Raw genomic sequence first — 27216 nt, 5'->3', positions numbered from 1 at the left:
GTCAGAGAAGGACACCTATGTTCTAGTCTAAGTTGTAAGAAAATATTTAACACTTAAAATTTTGAAATGTGGTGATTTTGCTTAAGAGAAAAGCATGAAACATTTAGTAACTGTTGTAAGACATTTCTGAGTAGAACATGTTTTAAATTATTCAATGCAGATAAGATAAACACAGTGTAAGGTATAAAAAGATCTGGAGAAACCGATAGAGCTTAATAATTAAAATGATGGTACTGTGAATCATCAAACTAAAAAAGGAAAATAATTTTAAAACTGTACTATACCTTGAATTTGTTTTTCTTCCTTTATTTGCAGAGCGCAGTTTGTTTGGAACCTTGTTTACTGCATCAACATTTTTGGTCTTTGACTACATCAAAAGAATTAAATTACTGATTAATTAGATTCTAATCATTTGTCATGAAAAGCAATTTTGTAATATATAGAACTGTGAGTTTACTACACAGAAGAATTGCTATTTTCATGTTATTAATCAAATTATATTTTAAAGAATCCCAGAAATGTATAGCTGGAAAAGACCTAGATATCACTAGCACCAACAGATTCAATGATAAGGAAAATGAGCCTCCAAAATTCAAGGATATTCAGCTAGCTAGTGAACATTACACTGGATGTTCTGGCTCACAGAATTTAGTTCTCCTCACTGATTATTCCCCAGACTGGCCTGCACATATACCATTCCCTTGGCCTAGATCCCAGCAGGTGGGGAACGTAGATCCCAATTTGCCTAGCATCTGCAAGAGTGTTCTATCTATGCACTGTAAATATCTAAATGAATGAATAAACCTCTCAAATTACCACCTTTGTATAGAAATACTTTTCTTTTTTGGGTGGTGTATGTGGTAAATTTGGGCTTCAGAGAGAAAACTAAAAATGCTTAGGTTACAGACTCATTTTACCTAGAATTTTTTCCAATATATATCCAAACTGTTCAGTGAAAATTATGAGGCAAAAAAAGCATTCAAATTTATTTTATGAGCAACATGAAGGCATCTAAGTATCAAGGCTTATACTCTATTTCTATAGTCATACTCCTCCGTTTTATTCTAAGAAAAGTCTAAAAAATAACCTAGACTCTACAGAATGTAATTATATTTATAGAAAGTTTAATTTTTTAAAAACATTTTATTTATTTATTTGAGAGCCCACAAGCAGGTGGAGCAGGAGGTAGAGAGAGAGGGAGAAGCAGGCTCCCCACTGAGCAGAGAGCCCAGCGCAGGGCTTGATCCCAGGATGCTGGATCATGACCTGAGCTGAAGGCAGAGGCTTAACCAACTGAGCTACCCAGGTGCCTCAAAAGTTTGATTTCATACCTTAGTTTCTGAATGCAGATGAACTATCTCTTCAGACAACAGATCTCTACAGACCAAAAATAAACATTATACATTAATAATAGATGTTACTAAACAGAGACACAATAAAATTCAACAGTAATTATATCTAAAAGGGAAAACAGACAATTAGCAAGTAGACGTTTCTATGATTCTAGTTATGCACATGTCAACTAATTTTGATAAGTGTCACAAACAAAAGTTTTTGGTTAAATAATTCACTTTTGAGAAGATATACTATAATATGAATACTTTTGTAGGGAAATAGAGCACAGATTTTAACAAATAAAAATCATAAGGAGTGATTATTGGTAACCTACAGGGATTATTGATTTTACAAAATGATTCACTACAAGGCTTTTAGTGTGAGCTCATCCAATGTTATCCTTCGAAATGTATTTAAGTATATGGTCACTGTCTGTTTTCCCCATTACACTGTGAACTCCATGAGGGTAGGAATCATGTCTGCCTTGTTTGCTCTATGCCTAGTACTTGGCATGGTACCTAGCATATGACCTCTTAAACGGTCACTGGGTATTTGTTAAATGCATGAATAAATGTATCTAAAATATAACTCATTTTTTTAACATTTCACATTCCTTTTTTATTGAAGTGTAATTGACATACAATAGCCTATTAGTTTCAGGTGTATGTCATAGTGATTCAGTATTTTTATATATTACAAAATGGTCCCCACAACAAGTCTAGTTACCATCTCTTACCATATAAAGCTGTTATAGTATTACTGACTACATTCACTGGACTGTACATTACATTGCCATGACTAACTCATTACTGGAAGTTTGACCTCTAAAATACACATCTTTTTGTGCAGTTTTCAAAATATGTTTTTATTTAAAACAAAGAGTGTTTATGGGGTCTTTCACTTTATGGCCCGTGGGCTGAATCCACCCACAACCATTCATTTCACATTATATATAGCTGTTTTCTCACTGTAACAGCAAAGTTGAGTAGTTATGACAAAGACTGTAAAGCCCACAAATACAAAAATATTTATTATCTGGCTCTTTATTGGAAGAGTTTGCCTACACCTGATCAATTGTCTTGACTATCCCTATTACCTGTATTAGTATTTTTGAAAACCTACCATGTTACTATCTATTGTTGCTTTAAAAACCAAAAAACCAAAACCAAAACAAAACCAAACAAACAAAAAAACTCCGTCATATCCCCTGAGAATTCATAACCATAATAAGGACACAAAAACAAAATTACTTCCCATCATATGCCACCTACTTAACTAGTAATACATAAGTTATTTCAATATTAAACACAAACAGATACTTAGTATCATATACAACATTTTAAAGAACTAGAAATAGCTCTGGAAAGAAAAAAAGGCGGCTTTCAAAATACCTTAAAATTACAGACTTAATCATTCTCACATACAACATTAAAATGTTACCAAATCTCTGCTCGGCAGGGACCCTGCTTCCCCCTCTCTGCCGGCCTCTCTGCCTACTTGTGATCTCTCTGTCAAATAAATAAATTTTTAAAAATAAGATAGAAAAATAAAGTTACCAACTTTTCTACAAATTTTAAGTGTCCTCTTTAATGGCCTTCATATCAAATTAATATTTGCCACTTCCTTACTTTTCTGCATCTTCCACCTCCTGTCCCCGATACACATATGTATCAGCCAAAAGACATTTAACGGTTATCAGTCTCCCTCAGGGTTAGGAGAGTAACATTATTTTGTCAGTGTAGTTCCATGAATAATGAACTAAAACACTGTATTCTATCTATTTTTGTTACACTTCTCCAGGAAAAGTTTGTGTGTAACATAGCAAATGATTTGTGTGGTAAATCTTGCTTCCAGCAGACTGAAGGATATGTATGTTATGCTATTAGGAAACGAGATTCTGGTTTCCTGACCATATTGTTTGGCAGAGTAACCTTGAATGTTGAAGATTATAATATATACTGCCTGACCACCATCATTTACACAAATGATTGTTCTAAGCTAAAATGGATCGCCTCTTTACAGAATTACCTCCCATCTTCAGCAATTTCCAACTAATAGTCAAGGGGCATGTTTCACATGGTAAAAGCCAGCTGTTCAAATAGTAGCATTTCTTTAAAAAGCCACCTGATCAAGGTAAACAGAGGTGTCATCACCACTTTGCACTTAAGGAAAATTTAGTGAAAGGAAACCAACAGATTCATTTTTATGCTTGTGAAATCAGCCTCTCACTTGCTTCAATAGAATCTAGGGATTAACTATTGTTACCATCATTTCAGTCTTTCACTTTACTTGATAAAATGTGTGCCTAATCTTTGTAATCCAAATTTTGGAATCTTAATAATTGCTAAACATCATTTGTCATAAAATATCAGAAAGCATTACATGTAATAAGGATATGTAGTTTCATGTGTATATATCAAATGATATAAAAAATTTAAAATACACTCTTTATAGATTTATAGTTCTATAAATGTTTTTAACAATTTATTCATTTTTAGAGAGCAAAAGAGGATGTAGGTAGGGGGAGGGGCAGAGGGACAGAAACTTTCAAGCAGACTCCCCACTGAGCAAGGAGCCAGATGAGGGGCTCAATCCCATAAGCCAAGAGATCATGACTGAGCAGAAACCAAGAGGACATGCAACCGACTGAACCACCCAGGAACCTCTATAGTTCTATAGATTTTTTTTAAGGTTTTATTTATTTGTCAGAGAGAGTGAGAGAGACAGAGACAGAGGGAACACAAGCAAGGGGAGTGGCAGGCAGGGGGAGAAGCAGTCTTCCCAGTTGAGCAAGGAGTCCAATATGGAACTTGATCATCATGACCTGAGCCGAAGGCAGGCACTTAACCCACTGAGCCATCCAGGCGTCCCAAACAGTTCTGTAAATTTTAACAAATTTTATGGTCATGCAGCCACCACAGCAACCAAGACAGAGAATATTTCCATCATCTCCAAAAGTTCCGTTGTGACCCTCTGTAATTTCCTCCCCTCAATCACACACAGCCACTAATCAGATTCCGTTCCTATAGTTTTACCTTTTCCAGAAGGTCAAATAAATGGAATACAGGGGGGAAAAGAGAGGCAACCCAACCAGAGAATAGACTTCTAACGCTAGAGAACATACTAATGGTCATTGGAGAGGAGGAAGGCAGGGGGATGGACTAAATGGGTGATGAGTATTAAGGAGGGCACTTGTGGTGAGCACTGAATGTTGTATATGTGATTAATCACTGAATTCTACACCTGAAATTAATATTACACTGTATGCTAACTGGATCTTAAATAAAAGCTCAGAAAACAAAACAAAACAACCCTTGAAAATAATGGAATCACACAGTACACATATGTTTTAATCTGTATTCTTTCACTTAGCTTCCATGTTGTCACTGCATCAGTAGGTCACTGCTTTTTACTGCCAAGTAGTTCCGTTGCATGGATATACCATAATTTGCTTATCCTATCTGTTCACCACTTGATAGCTGAGCTGTTGCCAGTTTTTGGCAATTATGCATAAAAGTGCTATAAACATTCGCATACAGGTTTTCACTTGGACATGTGTCTTCACTTCCCTTGGGTAAATACCTAAAAGGGAACTGCTGGATCATATGCAGTACTTTTAAGTAAATAATGTCCCAATATTTCAAGTATGAGCTAAATACACTGCTGCTTAAGTAACACATTCCTTTTTTGTTTGTAAGCCCCGTAAGGTGTTAAACGTTCTATCCTGTTACAGCCTGCTTCTTCATCTTAGAAGACTGGGAGGACCTACAGCTGTTTTGAGATTTAAACAGTCACAGTTTCAGTCTATCATTCAAAGTTTATTAGTGGGCACAACTCCCCCCAAAATTAGTGGATTTCACATCTGATTCCGGTCAGTTCCATGTGCCATTACTCTAGCCACAGTTCCTTCCAAGACTATATTTCTTTATACTGAACACCTCACCCACTTTAATAATGGCTTACTTTGAGATTGTGAGGCTTCTATAGGGAGACTATACCTTTAGGCAGAGCCTTGCCCAGAGCCATTTTATCAAATTGGAAGTTTCACTAGGTGCCATTCAAAATGATCCTTGCCCTGAAGAACCTTAATCCATTATAAAGTTTTATTAATAGCATGAAGACCACATCTTTAGTCTCATCTTTGCTTCAAGGCTGAGCTTTAATAGACTTTTGTTCCTCAAAGACTTTCTCAATTTTATCTCATAATTTTTTTGGTCAAAAAGCAGATAATCCTACAAAGCAACGGTAATCAAGACCATGTGGTACTGGCATAAGAACAGATATATAGATTAATGAAATAGAATTGGGAGTCCACAAATAAAACCACATGCCTCTGGCCAGCTGACTTCTGACAAGACTGGCAAGAGCATTCTGTGGGGAAAGAATACAACTAATAATAACAGCACATCCTACACATATTCTGTTTTCCAAACTCCTTCCCTGAGAGCACAAGTTCATTTGACATCTGTCCTGCCTTTACCAAAGGTGGCAGTTTTACTAAACCCATTGTCATGACATTAATAGTGCTTCTCTACCTTTCCTGCCTCCAGGATCAGTTTCCTTGCTGGCTACAACCTAACTACAAAGCTAAAGCCACACTTTCCAAGTTTTTGTCATATGGCACCTGATTCTCAATACCAGTTGCTCTATTATTAGGATAAGTAGGAAATCAACCCCCAAATTTTGGTGGCAGTAAAGAGGGATAGAGAGCCCTTTTTTCCCCATAAGTTCCACATGGTCACCCAGAGACTAGCCTGGGAGGTTTCATCAACTACATTTTCACTGATCATGGCTGAGAAAGAGTCAGAGGGAGGTTCAAAATAGAACTCCTATCTGCTGGCTTGGAAGAGTATAATCTGACTTTAGCTCATAGTAAGAGACTTAGAATGTTGACTAAACACCATTGCCTGTGCTGTAGGATTTTATAGTAATATTCACACAGATCCTTTGTTTTCCTAAATACATCTTGATACCCTATTTTTTTGGAAGGTTTTATTAATTTATCAGAGAGACAGCCCAAGGAGGGGGCAGTGGCAGGCAGAGGGAGAAGCAGGCTCCCTGTCGAGCAAGGAGCCCAATGTGGGACTCAATCCCAAGACCCAAGGATCATGACCTGGGCCAAAGGCAGACACTTAACTGACTGAGCCACCCAGGCATCTTGACTCCTTTTTTTTGACATACCTGAAGTTCACATGAAATTCAAGGAAAAAAAGATCTATTTTATTTTTACTAACATTTTTATCTAATTTTCATATGGAATTTTAAAAGAAAGGTAGTATACTATTTAAGAACAGGTTCAGAAATCTTTACCAACTATGGTTTGCATCTCGGTGAAATCACATATAATCTATATATCCTTGGGCAAGCTACTGAGCTTTGCTAAGCTCCAATTACCTCATTTGTAAGATGAAGACAATAATATTTGTATCAAAATAATACTTCGAGGACTAAATGACATAAAGTAGGTAAAGGGTTTACATCATGTCTGGTTCATATAAGCCTCGATTCTATTAGTATATTATATATTACATTATTTTTCATTAGTATATTATATATTACACAGATTTCTAATACATGCAAAAAAGACTTTACATGACAAAAGATCCACATACATCATCCAAAAATGGTGTTTTGAGAATTTAAGTTACTTACCTTAAACTGCAATTCTCTTCCTTTTCATAGGATTTAATTTGTGTTGAAACCGGCCTTGATTGTACTTCTTGGTGATCTCTCTAGTTAAATGAATAAAGATAAATCATATAGAGAGAAACCACAAAACCAGGATATTGTCAAGTCCCTTTCTGATCATTAATCATTTCAGAGTTGTCCACAGCTTCCATGAAATCAAGGCGTAGAACTCAAATGCTATGTATGGTATGAGTATAAGGTCTGTAACAATGTAGTTTCACCTTTCATTTATTCTGGATTCAGAAAGTCAATTCTAAGGGAAAAATGTATCAATGCCTTTATCTGATCTTATCAACCTCCTGCTTGCCCACTACATCAGTCTTCCAATTTGTGTTAACACACAAAGGAAATTAGGCTCACAAGAAATTAGAGCATAAGTTCATTTAATGGGTGGAAAAACTTGTCTCAAATTGGGCAAAGCTCAATTTTTTTTTTTTTTAAAGAGAGAGAGAATGCACTTGGGTGGGGGCAGAGGGGGAGGAGCAGAGGGAGAGAGAGAATCTTAAGGATGCTCCACACCCAGTGCAGAGGCCAACGCAGGGCTCGATCTCACAACCCTGACATTATGACCTGAGTAGAAATCAAGAGTCAGATGCTTAACTGACTGAGCCACCCATGCCCCAGAGCATCAATGTGAAGACCATGAAGCACTAAAGCACCAAGAGCACTAAGAGTGAAAGCTTTTGGCAATGATACTGAAGTGAACTGAAGTGAAAATGAGTGAACAAAAATTCAATGCAGCAAAGTTATATCCATTAGCTTCCGTTGGGCAGGAATGTCCTCTCCCTTTACCCAACACTTCCCAGGCTTCTACCCTACTCTTTTAGGAAGTGGAAAGGGAATCATCCTTATTAGAGGATTCTCGGAGCAGAATGTATAATGAGTCCTTCATTCTCCTCTAACACTGGGTTTGTTAATTATTTTCCTGCTCTTTGACACTGGCAAAAACTAAAAGATGTAATAAAAATTTATTATTTATTTTATTTATTCTATTTTTATTTTTTATTTTTATTAACATATATTGTATTATTTGCCCCAGGGATACAGATCTGTGAATCATCAGGCTTACACATTTCACAGGACTCACCATAGCACATACCCTTCCCAATGTAAAAATTTATTTTTAATAAAATATTTGATTATAAATGAAACTAGCAAATCTGTAACCATTATCTATATTACCTGAAATATTCTTATTACAAAACTAACAAATAATGATGGATCTGTAAAAGGCATTAAAACAAATTTTTGCCTATTTTTCACTACCACCTCCAAGGAGGATGGGTGGAGAATTTAAAAGAAAAAAATATAATTTTTTAGGGTAAAAAAGTAAAAATTGAAAAAAGTTTGAAAATAGCTACTTTCTTTGTCAAAGGAATACTACTATAGCCTATCAATAAATAATGGGAATGCTAATTCTTAAATTGCTGCTTAAAGTTGGAACAACCAATCTGGCAGCCAGAATGGGGCAAAATATACTGACTTTGTCTAGTGATATAACTTTACTACATTTTTTTCTAACTATAAATCTGACTAGTCTAGCCCTAAAAATTTGAATTAAATCCAACTGCAGAATTTAAGAAACAAATTATCATGAGTATTAGTGATAATTGTTATCCTTTATTCAACTTTGTCCTGAGCCCATTTTATGTCTAACCTTACTGAATTACCAGCATTTATTCTATATATCTACTCTCAAATATTAATTTTAAAGTAGTGGGAAAGATTATTAAATATCAATGTTCTTACTAATTAGATGGTTGGGACATCTAAATGGAAAACACTTTTTCAGTGGCTTTTAGGAAATGTGTGCATATCAGAAACACAAGTGCATATATGCATCTATTCATATATTCATATTCAATCTGTGATAATTCATTGACCTAAAAATTTATGCTTTGGGCACTTTATAAAGTTAAAAAAAAATTAGCACTCATAGGAAATAAATAATAATCGCACATTCACTTACTATTACTTCCTCAGCTTGTCGAACCAGATCAGCTGTTTTTGCCTCTAATTCTGCATTCAAGCGCCTAAAAGCAAAAAATAATTTAGTACTTGAGATATACTGAAGATTCTAACAAAAATAAAAGTAATTAAATTTCAATAACTACACTTTAACTGATCGAGAAATGCCAAAACATACACATGACCTTTTTACTCTAAAATTACCATTACTATTAGAACACTTACCTCCAACTCATGATCTTTTGTGGTAGAAATTCAAACACTAACTCTTGGTCTCTGGCCCTCACTTCAGGTGTAATGGTTTATTTGGGTAGAATAAATTGGGTAGGTTGAATTCAGTTCCACTATTCATCTTCATGGGATTAACTCCAAATGGGGGCAGGAATGAGGCAGGATGGGGGAGAGGCCTACTTTGGTGTGGGGGTGTTGCTGCAACTGGGGAGGTAAATCTGGGGTTTAGTGAGCAGGGCTAATGTGGCCCACATCTCAGTTACACACTTCAGTATCAGCTTCAGAAACAAAGGTGCTTGTTTGAACCACCACCTACCACTCCTTTTCCTCCCCTCTATCTATTTTGAAGCTGGCAAAGAACAGGAGTACTATATGGCCCAACTTGAATGGAAGAATGGCAGTATCACTAAAGGAAATGGTTTTTAAAGATAAAATTGCTCATAATCCTATCACCATCATCTAAATGTTCCTATTTTTCATATCTCTTCTAATTTTCACCTATACTATGTTTTCCCATACTAATATAGAAGAAATTGTTTAGCTCTGCCTAATCTATAATTCATGCATTAAACAGCTAAACAATATTGTAATGAGTTGCACTTAATATAATGTACTCAACTGTTCCTACTGTCAAAGTCCTTTTTTCACTTTTAAAGGTTAACATGATAGTAAACATCTTCAACAGCATAAAACTTTTGAGTTTTACTCATAGCTCACATTTCTAGACTATCTAGGCTCTTTTGAAATTATATGAAGGGAACATGTGGAGCAATTTTTAAAACATCTTGTTTTACTTAAATAGGTGAGTCAAAAGTAACAAAAATCACTGACAATCCCCACTCCCAGGGGGAAAAAAAAGTAACACTATATCCCTTCTTAAAACAGCCTAATGTTCTAAGAAATATTTTACATCTTAGGATGAGTTAATCAAAAGAAAAATATTTAATAAAGACTTGAAGTTGCAGTTAATATGCCATTACTTTATTTTTCGTATTCCCTTAACAAGAATCACAAGAACTTAAATAGAAGCTTCTGGTAAATACAGTATTCTGAGGTGACACAGAACACTATTCTGCTCCAAACCAATGGACTGTTGGATAAAATGTAATGTAGGAAATACTGCTAATCTCCAGCTCAGGCAAGGGAAATACCCTGGCACTAAAAATAAAGCAGCAACTCAAAGTGAGAGCAGTAAACAGGAACAGAAGCCAAAAGTATCTAACAGCTAAAAACTGATGCATGTGTGGGAGTCATGAAAGGCTACACCTGTGAAACACAGACTACAAAAACACTACCCCTAACCTTAGGTAAACGGAAATGAAACTGGAGCCATGGGTGGAAAAGACTCTTGTGAGCAAACACAGCAAATTCATTTACTCAGATGGTATAGGGACCCTATGCCAAATTTTAGTACAGAAAGCCACACCAAAGCCACACCACACCAAAACTCTGATAAGCCCGGAAAAGTAAATGTGAAATCAACCTACAAGGACACTTACCTAGAATATATGGAAATCTCTCAGAAAGCAAAGCCTGCTAAAAATGACTTCACAAAGACAACAAATTGCATAAAGAAAGCAATCACGGAGGCAGAGAATTAGCAGACACAACAAAATTTAGACCACAGTAACAGGATCATCTAAATCTAAAAACTAAATCTAAAATCTTTTTTTAAAAGATTTTTAAATCAGCATTTTTCATTTGCCCACTCCCTCAAAAGCAGGAATAGAAACCATTAGGCAAGAAGAAGTATTTATTACAAAAGAACACTGAATTTAGAAAAGAACCAAACAGAATTACATAAATGAAAAACATAATCATTGCACTTAAAAACTCAAACTCAATGGATACACTGAACAATACCATGAACTGGAAAGGAAATGAGTGAGAAGACAGGAGAAAATTCACCTAAAGGAGATAGAGAAACAAAAAGATAAAAAAACAAAAGAGAGGTTAACATGCATTGAAGAGAGACTATAGGACAAAGACAGATGTCTAATTACCTAATAGAAGTTGCAGAAGGAAATTCCATAGAAGAAGGGAATGTCAATAATGAATACTGAGAGTTTTCTTAAATTGAGGAAAGATATGAATCTCAAGTAGAATTAAGAAAACAGGGGCGCCTGGCTGGCCCAGTTGGTAGAGCATGTGACTCTTGATTTTGGGATTGTAGGTATGAGCCCCGCACTGCGCGTAGAGATTACTTAGAAATTACACCTTCAAAAAAAGAGAGAGAGAAAGAAAGAAAACAAGCCCACACCTGTATACATCACAGTGAAATTGCAGAGCTTCAAGGACAAAAATAATCTTCAAGTTACCGAAGGAATTATTATAAAAGAACCAAGAAAAATAGTCTACTGGCATTATGTTCTAAAAACCTAAGATGGTTTTTCAACATCTCTAGATTCCAATGGACAAATAAGTGTTATCTTTAATGGACTGGGGAGGAAGAAAACAGACCATTTAAAATCCTATGTGCAGCAAAACTCATTGAAAAATAAATGTCATGTAACAAAATTTTCAGAAAAGAGGAGACTCAGAAGTAATGAAGGGTCTATACTTCAGGAAGGAAGAAGCTGAACCTGCAAAAAAAAATCATGATGAGGAAAAAACCTGAAAATATGATAAATCCAAATTAGTACATAATATAAAAATGTTAATGATAACCTGGAGAGTAGGAGTATTTAAAAGAAATAGGAAGTAAATCATTACCTAACCTAACAGATGGGAAAACCAAGTTCAAGTATTTTAAGAGCCTTCCAAACCAGAAAAAGAAAAATAAAAACATAGCAAAAATTCCATCAATCCAACAGAAGACAGAAAAAATAAAGAAAAGCAGTAGTAAAAAGAAAACACAAAAAATAAGATTGCTCAAATAACTCTAAATTAATAACCCGATAATATAAATAAACGCACCTATCAGAAGGCAGAAATGATTAGACAGGACATAAAAAGGATGCTGTTAAAGCTAAATGACATAAGAAGCTTGTAAATAAAGGAATAAAAAAAATGGCTGTGAATAGTAAGGAAAAGAAGAATTCATCTAAAAGATTTAAGTAAATCAAGCAATATAGCATCCAAGCAAAATTATAAGGAGACAATTATAAGGAGAAATTTTTAAACTACAGTTATAGTTTATTTTAATTCACCTCTAATAGGAATCAGCAGAGCTAGCAGGGAAAAAGGTGAGGATACTGATGTTATGGACAGCCAAATTAATTAGCTTGAGCTAAGAGATTCATCAAATAGTAAATATCCTTCCTATGAAGAATACGTGAACATTTACAAAAGTTGACTATGTACTGCTCACAAGTTTCAATATATTTTTAAAAATCAGTAGTAAATAATTCTCTGATCATAGTGCAATTAAAAATAAATTTGGAATAACAAAAATAAAACAAGCAAATACCCAATATGCTTGGGAACTAACAAAACTCCTAAATAACCACAATGAAAATCATAAATTATTTAAAACTAAATAACCACAAAAGAAATACATATCAAAACAGCTCCTGAAATACAAATAAGCTGTAGTTGGAGAGAAATGTACAGAAATTAAATGTATTTATTAAAATATAAGAAAAAACTAAAAAACAAAATAAAAGTAAACTAAATATAAATTAGAACTAAACTAAAAAGTAAAAAAAAAAAAAAATCCACCATAATTAGAAGAGCTAAAGACCAATGAAGTTTTAAAAAACTACATAGATTAGCAACAAAATCAAAAGCTAGTTCTCTGAAAAGGCCAATAAAATAAACCTCCCAGCAAGATGGATAAAAAGACAAAAGTAAATAATATTGGAAAGCTTCAAAAAGATGTGTATAAGGTTACAGACAAGACTTAAAACTTATAAGGTATACACACACACACACACACACACACACAGAGGAATATTATTCAGTCATAAAAAAAGAATGAAATCTTGCCCTTTGCAAGATCTGGATGGAGCTAGACAGTATTGTGCTAAGTGAAATTAAGTCAGTTAGAGAAAGACAAATATCACATGATTTCTCTCATATGTGGAATTTAAGAAACAATACAAATAAGCAAACAGGAGAAAAAGAGAGAAAGAGAAACCAAGAAACAGATTCTTAACCAGAGGGGAGGGCGTGGGAGGATGGGTGAAACAGGTGATGGGGATGAAGAAGTACAATTGTGATGAGCACCAGGTGATATATGGAATTGATGAATCACTATATTTGTGAACCTGAAATGAATATAACACTGTATGCTAACTATACTGGAATTTCAAAAAGCATTAACTATTATTAAAATGAAAAAAATTAGCATATTAGAGCATATTTATGCTATTACCTTTTAAAACCTACATGAAGTGGACATTTTTCTAGAAAACTATCAAATAACCAAAATTTATTCTGGAAGCACTAGTACATTTAAACAAATGAATAATCTTTAATGAAACTGAATTGATAGGCAAAAAAATTCTATCAAAAAAATACATCATAGGGGCGCCTGGGTGGCTCAGTGGGTTAGGCCGCTGCCTTCAGCTCAGGTCATGATCTCAGGGTCCTGGGATCGAGTCCCGCATCGGGCTCTCTGCTCAGCAGGGAGCCTGCTTCCTCCTCTCTCTCTCTCTGCCTGCCTCTTTGCCTACTTGTAATCTCTGTCTGTCAAATAAAATAAATAAAATCTTTTAAAAAAAATACATCATACTCAATTTCACAATTTTAACCAAAATGTAGATGATCCCTGGTTACAAAAAGCATCCAAGAACAGAAAAAATCAAAAAGGAAAACTATTCGGTTATTTCATGTGGCTAGGAGAATAACCAGAAGGAAAAGAACAAGATAGAAGTATAAGGCCAATCTCACTTTTGTTCAAAGATGCGAAAAACCTACATAAAGTTATAGCAATCAAATCCAGCAGTCTTTAAAGGAAAATTAAAAATCTGCTTGGTAGTTCAATATATTAAAACATTAAGTGTGTGTGTGTGTGTGTGTGTGTGTGTGTGTGTGTGAGTGTGAGGGACAGGGCATTTAATCACCTAAATTAATTTGGGAAAAAAGTTTTGATGAGATTTAACATTCATTCAAAATAGGAATTAAAGGAAATAATGTCCTTGTAAATGTAATTGTAAATTGTAAATGTAATTGTAAATGTAATTGGCATTTATGGGCATGGGCTATAGGGAGGGGTGGGGCTTGCCCTGTCAGCTATCAGGACATTTAAAACAGATGTCACATAGTCTTATTGTTTAGCTTTCAGGTTTTAGAACATAGGCATGAAGCATGGAAAACCTACTGACTTGAGCCATCAGCATATCCTGTAATCTATCCTCTCAGTGATTATTTCCTCCAAATATTCGACAAGAGCTGATTATAGAAGATTTTGGATTGGGATTCCCAAGAAGTGCTGTGTTCTGCTGAATGAAGACATCCCATATATGCTTACTACCAAGAACATGTGGCTTAATACTCTCTTATTAACTCATTTCTGCCTACAAGAATGGCCAGACATTTTACTCTTCTGCATGGCACAGTAGTAGTCTACAGCTTCAGGCTGAGTCTGGGAGCTCCTCTGTTCATATATGCCTCAGATCTGCACACCCCAGTAAAGATAACAGAACAAGTAACAACTGGCCACCTTTACCACAAAATGATTTCTGCTGAAATAGAACAGCTTCTGTAGATGTCTTTAAGATGATTTTAAGCAGGACCATAACAACACACCAGAGCCAGGTGCAAAATATACCCTTAAGTAAGTAAATGATTTAACCTAACCAGTACAGGCATTTGGTGCTATCTGGTATATGATAAAGAAAATAACCATTTGTGGTTGGGCAAGCTAATTCAGACCTGAGCAAGGACAAGAGATCAGTTGCTTAGGTACACTTTTGAGCTCATTTTATTAAATAGAGGAGAATGATTATCTTCCTATTTGCGATGGCAAATTAACAAGTGCCTAGTTTATCAAAAGACAGTACAATTCCATTTTAACTTTAAATATGCTTTAGTTTTATAAAATAAGATAAAAGCAGAGAGGGAAGCAAAGCATAAGAGATTCTTAAATATAGAGAACAAACAGGTTTGCTGAAGGGGACGGGCTAGGTGGGGGATGGGCACTAAGGAGGGCACTTGTTGAGATGAGCATTGGGTGTTACGTGTAAGTGATGAATCACTAAATTCTATTCCTGAAAGCAATACTACACTGTATGTTAACTAACTTGAATTTAAAAAAGAGTAAACTGGTCACCTGTTTAGTGCCCAGTTTAGTGGTTCAGTGGGTTAAAGCCTCTGCCTTATGCTCAGGTCATGATCCCTGAGTCCGAGGCTTGAGCCCCGCATCCGGCTCTCTGCCCTGCATCCAGCTCTCTGCTCCGCAGGGAGCCTGCTTCCTCCTCTCTCTCTGCCTGTCTGTCTGCCTACCTGTGTCTAACAAATAAATAAATAAAATCTTTTTTAAAAATTTAAAAAATAAAAATAAAAAGAGTAAATTGGTCAGAAAATAAAAATAAATATGCTTTAAGTATAGATCATATGGTAACTTTATGTTAAACAATATGAAGTAGTGCTACAATATTTCTCAAATTTTAATTTAAATTAGGTAAATTATAAAGAAAATGAGTTGTTAAAATAAGGGTATTTTATAAGGGTATATGCAATGACAATAGACTTGGCCTCTGACTTGAAGAATTTACAGACCAGTGGAGGAAACAGTCAAAAAGTACACTAACAAATTAATGTGTAACCATTATGCTAACTGCAAAGAATATGAAGTCAGTAAAAAAAGTAACTAGGAAGCTTAACATAATTCAGGAAGACCACGCTTAGCATTACAGGTGGAAGGCTGGAGTATGACTGCCCTCAAGGGAAAAGCCTGAGAAACTCAGAAGGCCTCTGAGGCAAAAAAGAGAGGGCACCAGATCAAACAAGACACAGGAGTCAGATCTAACCGACTTACTAAAGTGCAGCAGGGAACCACTGCAAAGTTTCAGGCAAAAAACTGACTTGATCAAATTAAATGATTACTCTGGTTTCTGTGCGAAAACTGTGGGATGAAGAGGGAAACAGTCCAAGAACGAAAGCACGTGTTGTCAAAATAGGTGTAATTACACTGAGAGACTAGAAGCAAAGGACAACCTCCTACCACCACCAATGTGGAGAGAACGGGAATGCCAACCGCACGGAGGAGAAGTACGCTTTCAGTTTAGAAACCAAGCCTAGGAGAAAGTCACAAAATTAAACTTCCAAGAGCTCCCAATTAAATGGATTTTCTTGAACTAGAAACTATTTGGCAATTCCTGCTAGCCAAATCACCTCTAGCAGTATCATTTTGCTGATGAACACGTTTACTTGGGCCAAATTTTCACCCCTTTCAAACACCTAGGAAGTTAGCTAAGAAGGGATGAAGACGAGCGAACAGGATGTTGAAAGGAGAATGGTGAACAGTGAGTGATCCCGAATACCCAGTCAGTCACCACGGAAGTACTTGTAAGCAACCTCATTTGGGTAAAAGAAAGAAGGAAAAACTGAACGGCCTAATTTCTTACTTATATTCTTCCTCCCTGGCTAGGAGGTCCCGTCCAGACGCTGCAGGTTGCTGAACGCGCGGCGGGAGCGGAGCGCCTGAAACGCTCCGTCTCTGTAAAAGAGAAAGAGACTTTCAGACCCGAATTTAAATGAGGTTCCGCGTTCTCTGGCCGGCTAAGAAGCTGGTCGCTACCCAGGAGTCTGTTTGAACTGACCCGAGGACCAACATTTCGCCCCGCCATCTTTCGGGACCACGGACGCTGTAACCGAGGCAACGAGCGCATCTTCCCGCGAGATTTATCACATCTCGGACAGCACAGCGCCTTGAGCGCAGACTCCAAACTCTCCTGGGCTCTTGGTGGAGAGCCGCCTGAGGATGGGGTGGGGCCTGAGGGCAGGGGAGTGGGCGGACCGCGGGACTGTGGGCGGAAAGGGCGACCGCACGTGTGCACTGCCCCAGTAACCAGAGAAGCCTACCCGGTGCTTCCGCTTGGAAATTCTTAAAGCTGGGGTTGGAAAGGTTTGAACCAAGGCAGGCAGATTCGTTTCTAAAACTCTGTAAGAAGCTAGCTAGTAAAGCCTCTACTCTGGTGCTTTTCCAAATATACTGACCACTTCGACCTCCATCTGTTGTTGTTGTTGTTGTTGTTGTTTAAACGAACTCTAAGTTGGAATTCTAAGTTTTAATTTCTCACATTTATTTATAGCATGATTAAAGGCTCGGTCTCTCAAATCAGTCATCCTAAGTTCAGGTTGTAGGACCTAACAAGGTCCTGGCTCTGCCACTTACTAGTTGTTTAGTCTTGGGAAAATCACTCTGTGTCTTGGCTACTTCACCTACAATATGGGTGTAAGAATAGTGACCATCTCATAGAGTTACTAGGAGAAGTGAATTCATGATTAGGATTGTGGCTGAAACACAGTAAGTGGTTAAATTTCCCAGCTCTTTTGGGATAAAATTGAGAGCTCAGAAGTAAACCTTCACATTTAGTGTGTTAGCCTTAAAAGAGAAGACTGTTTTATTTTACCAGGAAAAATGGGTTTATTTGGGAATAGCAGAGAATTGCAATCTGGAACAAGTAAACTGAAGCAGAACTACAGGCCAAGTCCACGGAACAAAAGCGAGAACTGCTCTCATACAGGAAAGGGGGATGTTGAGAAAGCTATTACAATCAACAGTCCATTGACATAAACTGGGAGTTTGCAGTATAATGGCTTTCCATTGGCTGAGCAGTGACAGCCTCTTATTGGCTGGGCTGTTGCCAAAGTATGAGGAACCCCCTTCCTCCTACTGGGATAGTAAAGAATATCCACGTGCAAGTAGGCCTCTTCCTGTTGGAATTTGAGAGCTCCCCCTACTGGTCTCCTGACTCCATTCTAAACAAAGTTTCCTTTTATTAATTTTCACAAAAGTTAACATTTGGCAAGGGTGCCAAGACCATTCAGTGGGAGAAAGAATAATGTCAACAAATGGCACTGGGATGAGTGGATATGCACATGAGAAAGAATGAAATTAGACCCCTACCTCACAATGGGTATAACAACTGGCACAAATTGGATCAAAGACCTAATCTTAGATAATACTATAAAACTCTTCAAAGAAACCATGGGTGAAAATCTTCATCTCCTTGAATTAAGAAATGCTCTCTTAGGGACGCCTGGGTGGCTCAGTTGGTTAAGCAGCTGCCTTCGGCTCAGGTCATGATCCCAGCATCCTGGGATCGAGTCCCGCATCGGGCTCCTTGCTCCGCGGGGAGCCTGCTTCTCCCTCTGACTCTGTCTTCCACTGCCTGTGCTCACTCTCGCTCGCTCTCTCTCTGACAAATAAATTAAAAAAAAAAAAAAAACTAAAAAAAAAAAATGCTCTCTTAGCTATAACACCAAAACCAAGCCACAAAAGAAAAATCAATAAACATAATCAAATCAAATACATTTTGTTTCAAAGGATACCATAAATAAAGTGAAAGATGAACAATAACAAGAGTTGGGAGAAATTCAAACCCTCATACACTGTTGGTGGGAATATAAAATCGTGCAACCACTGCAGAAAACGGCCTGGCAGTTGCTCTTAGAGTTACCATATGATCTAGCAACCTACTTCTACGTATATACCCAAGAAAAATGAAAACATACACCTTCACAGAAAGTTGCACACAAATATTTATATAGAAGCATTATTCAGAATAGCCAAATGGTAACCCAAATGATCATAAACTGATTAATGGGCAAATAAGAGTGATATAATCATAGAATGAAATACTATTCAGCACCAAAAAGGAATAAAGTACTGATACATACTACAATATGAACATTGAAAATATGAAGTGTGAAAGAAGCAATTCACAAAAGACCAAATATTATATTATTCCATTCCAATATAACCACCTATTACAAGAAATGTCCAGAATAGAAAAATACATACAGACAAAAAGTAGATTACTGGTTGCCTAATTTGAAAGATGATGGGGGATTGGCTAAGATATTGCAAGGTTTTTTGGTGGGGGTAATGTAAATGGACTAAAATTGATTGTGATGATGGTTGCACAACCTTTTGACTATATTAAAATCCAATGAGTATTACACTTTATATGGGTGAATGGTAGGTATGTGAAATACATCAAGTTGTTAAAACATAAAAAAAATTATTTTTTTTCTAAAAGATTTTATTCATTTATTTATTTGACAGGCAGAGATCATAAGCAAGCAGAGAGGCAGACAGAGAAAGAGAGGTGGAAGCAGGCTCCCCACTCAGCAGGGAGTCCAATGCGGGGCTCGATTCCAGGACCCCGGGACCACGACCTGATCCGAAGGCAGAGGCCTCAATCCACTGAGCCACCCAGGCGCCCTCCCCAGAAACAAGTTATTAAAAGGAAAAGTTAAAGGGACGGACAAGAGTACACCATACCAATGCTAGTCAAAGGAAAGTTGGAGTAGCTGTATTAATTTCAAGCAAAGCCGACTTCAGAACAAGGAAAATTATCAGCAACAAAAAAAGCATTACATAAAGAGTTTAACACCGCATGGAGACATAACAATCCTTAATATATGTGCACCAAACAATTTAGTGTTAAAATGCATGAGGCAAAACCTAAAAAGACTGTAGAGTTAAAGATAAACCCACTAATATATTTGGGGATTTTGATACCCTTTTTCAATAATAGAGAATTTAAAAAGGGAGAAAATCAGTAAGGATATAATTGTCCTAAATAGCACTATCCATCATCTTGATCTGACTGACATTTAGAGAATACTCCCTCCAACAAGAGCAGAATAAACATTCTCCTCAAAGTCACAGAAAACATTTACCAAAATAGACCACATTCTGGACCATAAAATGCATATTAATAAATTCAGTAGAATTTATATCAGTTTCCTTTGGCTGCTGTAACAAAGTATTGCAAACTGGGTGGCTTAACACAGGAGAAATTTATTGTCTCACAGTTCTAGAGGACAGAAGTCCAAAAAGGTGTTGGCAGGGCCAGTGCTCCTTTTGAAAACCATAGGGGAGAATCCTTCCTTCACTCTTCCCAGCTTCTGGTGGTTGCTGTCACTTCTCGGCATTCTTTGGGTTGCAGGTGTGACACTTGAATCTCTGCCTCTGTAATCACAGTCTTCTCCCCAAGTGTCTCTGTCTTCATGTGGCATTTCTTCTCATAAAGACTGTAGTCATACTGGCTAAGAACACTGTCTCATGTCAATCTCAGTAGTGATGTTAGCCTACCAGTAGTGATGCTATTGGCTAGGAATGCCTGGGGACACTACCTATGCTTGTCACAAGCCCGTACAGATATGGGAAGTGTGGTTTAGGACTTCAGCATATCTTTTGAGGGGACACAATTCAATCTGTAACAGGATCTTACCAACTATGTTCTCAGCCCACAATAGAATTAAACTAGAAATCAATAACAGAAAAGTAACTGAAAAATCTCAAAATATTTGAAGATGAAATGCATACTTCTAAATAATACATGAGTCAAAGAAGCCTCAAGAGAAATTTTAAAAAATATTTTGAACTAGATGAAAAGGAAAATATAACTTATTAAAATTTGTTGGATACAGCAAAAACAGTGTTTAGAATACTTAGCATTAAGTGCATATATTAGAGAAGAAGAAAAACCTAAAATTGGCAATGAAAGTTTCCACCTCAGGCAGTGAAAGAAAGAAGATCAATTTAAGCTTAAAGAGAAAAAAATAAAATACAAATTAGAACAGAAATCAATGGAACTGAAAACAGGAAAACAATAGAGAAAATCACAGAAACCAAAAATCTGGTTCTTTGGAAAAATTAACAAAATCAATAAACTTCTAGCCATGCTAACCAAAGAAAAAGAAAGAAGACATAAAATTACCTATTCTGTGTCATTTTATGTAATGGTCAGTCAGGTATGACCACAAGCAGAGACACAGGAGAGAAACAGGAGGCATAGTATACCACATAGAACTACATAGGAAAGCCTCAGGTGGTAAGAAGACAGAAAATACAGGCAAGGGGAAAACCTAGCTAGATATTGGGGTTTCTACAGAAAAGGCAAGGCAGTTTAGGATTGGCTAGTTTCAATAATTTTAGCAGGCTTTGGGGCATAGAGGCTGTCCCTATTTTGTGGAATCTGGTACTGGGACAATTAAGGCAGAGGAATAGTCCCTCCTGGGGTGTATAGTACAGGTAAAGGAGATATGACTCTGGATTGGTTAGTTTGCATACCAAAGTCATGCTCCTGGCTGAGCCCTTTGGTATCTCTGAGAATTGGCTAGCCCCAGAAGAGACAGTCTCTCACCAGGCAGAAAGATTTTTTTAAGATGTCAAAATGTCATAATCCACAGAAAATTTTAAAATATAAGCAATACAATACCAGAATCAGAAATGGAAGAGGGATCACCATTATCCCAGGAACATGAAGAGTATAATGAAAGCATACTATAAACCACTCTATACCCAGAGACTTGATAAATTAGATGAAATGGACCAATTCCTTGAAAGATGCAACTACCAGAATTCACACAGGGAGAAATGGATAATCTGAATAGTCAAGGACTGAGTCAATAACTGAGAAAGAGCACTAGGCACAGATGGTTTGATTGGTGAATTCTACCAAATGTTTAAAGAAGAATTGGTACTAATTCTCCACAATGTCTTCTAGAAAATAGAAATAGAGGGAACACTTCTAAATTCATTCTCTTAGCCAAGCATTACCTTAATAATGAAAGTAGTTTAACACATTATAAGAGAAAACAATGCACTGATATCTCTCATGAACATAGATGCAAAAATTTTCAACAAATATTAGCGAATAGAATCCAATAATGTACAAAAAGAATTAAACAACACAACCAAGTAGGGGATTTATTCTAGGTATACAATAATGATTCAACATTCTAAAACTTATGTGATTCAGCACATAAAGACAATAAAGAAGAAAAAAATCATATGATCATAAATATTGATGCAGCAAAAGCTTTTGAGAAAATCGAACAACTTTTAGGGTAGGAAATTTCTCAGCAAAAATTCTTGGAGGAAAACATCCTCCCTCAACTTGGTAAAGAATATCTACAAAAAAACCTACAGCTAACATCATACTCAATGGTGAGAAACTGAATAGTTCCCCTAAGATCAGGTAATAAGGACATCCTCTCTCACCGTTCTTATATATCATAGCTAAAGTCCTAGCTGATAATAAGACAAGAAAAGGACATAAAAGTTATACATTGGGAAGGAATAAATAAAATGTCTTTTTTCAAAGATGATATAAGTATCTATGGGGAAAATTCCAAAGAATCAGCAAACAAACTTCCTGCAATTAATAAAACTTTTAAACAAAATGTGATATATATACACACAGAGAAATTTGGATCCATACTTTAACATGGATGAACTCTGAAAACATGTGAAGTGAAACAAAGCAGACACAGAAGGAGAAATATTAAATGATTCTAACTTATATGGGATACCTAGAATAGGCAAATTCAGAGACAGAATATGGACTAGAGATTAATGGGGAATGGGAAGAGAGGGACTGGGTCCCTCTTATTTCTTAATGGGACAGAGTTTCTGTTTAGGATTATGAGAAAGTTCTGAAAGTGGATAATAGTGACCATTGCACAACATTATGAATGTACCTAATGCCACCTGATGATATATGTAAAAATAGTTTTATAATATATATAATTTTTATATATATTTATAATATATATAACTTTATATATTTATTATATATAATTTTATATATTTATTATATATAATTTTATATATTATAATTTATATATGTTATAAATATATATTTTTATGTCATATATAATGGTACACAAAAATATATATAATTTTATGTCATATATATAATGGTACACATAAAAATAGTTAAAATGGTAAATTTTATGTCATATATAAATATGTATATATTATATATAATTTTTTAAACAACAATAAAAAATTTCCAGTTGAGGGGCATCCTGCAAAATACCTGATCAGTACTTCTCAAAACTATCCAGGTCTTCCATAACAAAGAAGGCTTAAGAAACGGTCACAACCATGAGGAGCCTCTGGAGACATGACAACAAAATGTGAAGTGGTATTCCATATAGAATCCTGGGACAGAAATGAATTAGGTAAAAAACAACACAGAAATCTGGATAAACTATGGACTTTAGTTCATAATAATGTGTCAAAAATGGTTGATTAGCTCTAACAAGTGTACCATACTTGTGTAAGATGTTAATAATACAGTAAACTGGGTTCAGGGTATATGGAAACTCCCTATACTAAATTCTCAATTTTTCCTTAAACCTAAATCTCTTCTAAAAAATAAACTATATTAAAAAAAAAAAAACAAGCTAAAAGAGACTTCTTTAGCAGAATTGTGAGCTAGGTCATCTGGCACACCCTCAACCTGTACAACCACCAGATTCTGTCAAACAAACAAACAAATATATGCATTGCTCAGTCTGCAAAGGTAAGGAAAATTTCTGTGTCCTCCTGACATATCTCAGTCCAGCTCTTTGGCCCCTCAAATACACAAAACTGACTCTGCAGATAGGCAGTTAAGAATAAAATGGACTACCTAAGAAAATGCACATAAAAGAACTTTGCTCAGAAAACAGCTCAACAGTAATATGGAGGAGCGAATCTGAGACCCTTGCTGTAAGCTACCAAACTAGCTGATAAAGGCTAAAATAGTTCCACATTGGTAATGGACCTAGGCTCCCAGCAGAATCAAACACAAAACCTCTTCAGAGAAAATATCCCTAATTAAGCCCAGGTTCCTGGATTAAGATCAAGAAAATGTGAATGCACCATCAGAAATCACCAGGCATAAAGGAAGCAGGTCACCATGAGTAAGAAATCAAAAGAAATAATAAATATAACCCCTGAGAAACCCCCAAGAAAGTGAGATATCAAAATTTTTATCAGTTGTGAAATACAGGATATCTATTTAGAAAATGTTTTTAAAAATAAAGGATAAGTTACAGTGATGAGCAAGCATGAAGGACTGTTGGGAATGATCAAGCAGATGTGACAAATAATCCTATGAAGTTTCACACAGTAAACATGTATTTGTTGAAATAAAAACACTCAGTGGATGGGTTGAATGTCACACATTACGCAGATAATTTGTTAACTGTATAATATCTAAGAAAACTATCCAGAATGAATAGAGAATAAAGACACAGTAGATAAGAGAAATGTTAAACAATTATAGAAGTTAGGCTGAGAAGATCTGACGTATAAATAATCAGATTTTAAATGCTGAGAAGCAATATTACAAAAGTTAATTGCTCAGAACTGTTGAGAATTTAAGAAAGACAGGAATGTATAGATTCAAGAAGCACAGACTATCACAAGGAGGATGAAATTAAAAATCTATTCTCAGGGGCACCTGGGTGGCTCAGTGGGTTAAGCTTCTGCCTTCGACTCAGGTCATGATCTCAGGGTCCTGGGATGAACCCCGCATGGGCTCTCTGCTCAGTGGGGAGCCTGCTTCCCCTTCTCTTTCTGCCTGCCTCTGTCTACTTGTGATATCTGTGTGTGTGTGTGTGTGTGTGTGTGTGTGTGTCTCAAATAAATAAATAAAATCTTTAAAAATCTATTCTTAGACCTGTTATAAAATCCAAAAGATTTTTTAAAGGATCTTTAAAGCATCCAGAGAGAAAAAAGACAACCTGCAAAGAAGGAATTAGACTGAAAGCGGGTATTTTAATAGAAATGGTGGACCCAGAAGACAGTAAAATAATGAGTGAAATCCCAGAATAGTAAGCCTCATTATAATGAGAATTTGGATGGAGTACTGATGGATGACTAATCACCAATTAATCATTAATGATTGGCTGCCTTCTCTCTAGCCCCCATTTTCAAACGGGGTGGGATAAACTTTTATCTTCTGAGTGGAGGAAATAGAGGATGTGGAAAGAGAAAGAAAGAGGATGTCAAAGCTGGAGAGAAACAGTAAGCATGCTGTGTCAGGACACAAAGGAGAGGGTGAGTCCTTCATTGCCTGTATTCTTCTAGTCCATTCTCCTTTGATTAGACTGAAGAGAATATAGGGCCGCAGCTATATCGGAGATTACTACAAATGACTATAAATGCTGTCACTGTCCTGCAAGTTCTAGCCAGTGAGATGGGATCCAGAACTGGCACCACCACCACCAAGCTGGTGTTTATTTTGAATCAGACAGCCACCTCCAAGTAGTGCGGAACCACAATCAGGATAAGCAAAGATTCTGGGGCGCCTGGGTGGCTCAGTAGGTTAAGTGTCCACCTTCCACTCAGGTCATGTTCCCAAGGTCCTGGGATCCAGCCCAGCACAGGACTCCCTGCTCAGCAGGGAGCCTGCTTCTCCCTCTCCCTCTGCCTGCAGCTCTCCCTACTTGTGCTCCCGCACTCCCTCTCTCTCTGTCAAATAAATGCATACATAGATAAATAAATAAAATCTTGGGGAAAAAAGGAGGAGCAAAGATTTTAATTGTAGAACCAGACCACTAAAACTTCTAGTCAACCAACCAGACAGACTCAGGTGACTCATTTCTCAAGTTTCCACAATAAGCCCTCTCTTCTTTTTACACAGTTAGAAATTTTCATCTTCATTAATCATATTCTGAGAGGATTTAATTGTATCTTCAAAGTGATAAAAAAGAACTTCCGTCTAGACCTGTGCACTCACTACTAATACTACACTGCAGGAGTGAGGGGGAAATGGAGACATTTTCAGATAAATAACACCAGAGAGATTCACCACCCACATACACATACTAAAGGAACTTCTAATAGATGTGCTTCAGGAAGAAAGAAAATCATACCAGAACACTTTGAGGTGCCAGAAGAATAGTAAGCATATAAAATGGTAGACATGTAGTAGGTCTAAAATAAATAATGTCTCTAAAATTCCCATTAATAATAATGTCTAATTTGTGGAGTTTTTTTTTTAAAGGAAGACTAAACATTGCATTCTCATCAAACTAGGAATAAAAAGGAACTTCTTCAACTGATAAAGAGCATCTCAAAAAAATATATATCTAACTTCATATTTAATGATAAAAAAGCAAAGGCTTTCCCCCTAATATGAGGAATAAGACAAGAATTTCCATTCTTACCACTCATCCATAATCATACTGGAGAACTGAAGCTCCCAACCTGTGCAATAAGGTAAATTAATCCATCTGTTTCAAAAAGGAGAGAATAAAATTGTCTCTATTCACAGATGACACGATTATCTATTTGAAAAACTCCAAATAAGCTACACACAAAAAAGTCCATGGAAAAGTCCATGGAACTATTTAGAGATGTTAGCAAAGCTGTAAGATATACAAAATAACTGTAGTTGTAAATACTAACAATGAACAGTTGGAAATTGAATTTTGAAATGCAGTATTATTTACAATAGCACCAAAAGAACGTGAAATGCTTAAGTATAAATCTATGTGTGCAAAATCCATACGCTGAAAACTGCAAAACCCTGGTGAAAGATACCAAAGAATAACAAATAAATGTAAAGATATTCTTTTTTTTTAATGTAAAGATATTCTAAATTCATGGATTAGGAGACTCAATATTAGGAAAATACCAGTTCTTTCCAATCAACATCCTAGCAAGATTTTTGTCGAAATTAACAAATTGATTATAAAATTTGTATGAAATGACAAAGAAACTACACTAGCCAAAAGTGTTTTTTTAATTTTTTAAAAATTTTTTGTGTTCCAAAATTCATTGTTCATGCACCACACCCAGTGCTCCATGCAATACGTGCCCTCCGTAATACCCACCACCAGGCTCAACAGTTTTGAGAAAGAACAGCAATGTTGGAGGACTCACAATACCTGACATTAAGACCACAGTGACATTAAGATCACTGTGGTCTTAAGACTGTGGTCTTAATGTCAGGTAATGTCCTACCTTAATGTCAATGTAGTACTGGGGGTGAAAAAACTAGACATATAGACCAATGGAACAGGAAAGAGAGCCCAAGAGCAGACCAACAGATTTTAATAAAAGTACAAGGGCACTAAATGGAGAAGTAA

General features: G+C 36.1%; 1 protein-coding gene across 6 annotated transcripts in view; it reads right to left on the bottom strand.

Moving 5' to 3' along the window:
* Positions 1–17100, bottom strand: part of TEX9 (testis expressed 9) — an 81914-nt gene extending 64814 nt beyond the window's left edge. For 3 of the 6 annotated variants that reach the window (XM_032342654.1, XM_032342656.1, XM_032342660.1), the window contains exons 1-6: positions 16929–17098; positions 16734–16825; positions 8993–9056; positions 6988–7067; positions 1332–1377; positions 285–367 (exon numbers count right to left, since the gene is read on the bottom strand). In XM_032342654.1, the coding sequence (XP_032198545.1) occupies positions 285–367; positions 1332–1377; positions 6988–7067; positions 8993–9056; positions 16734–16825; positions 16929–16997 (434 nt within the window). In that variant the 5' untranslated portion in view covers positions 16998–17098. Of the gene's footprint in view, positions 1–284; positions 368–1331; positions 1378–6987; positions 7068–8992; positions 9057–9216; positions 9529–16733; positions 16826–16928 lie in introns of those variants that run through there. The other 3 variants (XM_032342655.1, XM_032342658.1, XM_032342659.1) reach the window with 3 other exon arrangements.
* Positions 17101–27216: the final 10116 nt, after the last annotated feature.

The sequence above is a fragment of the Mustela erminea genome, chromosome 5, assembly GCF_009829155.1.
Source record: "Mustela erminea isolate mMusErm1 chromosome 5, mMusErm1.Pri, whole genome shotgun sequence".
Classification (NCBI taxonomy): domain Eukaryota; kingdom Metazoa; phylum Chordata; class Mammalia; order Carnivora; family Mustelidae; genus Mustela; species Mustela erminea.
This window is presented reverse-complemented; position numbering and strand designations above follow the sequence as displayed.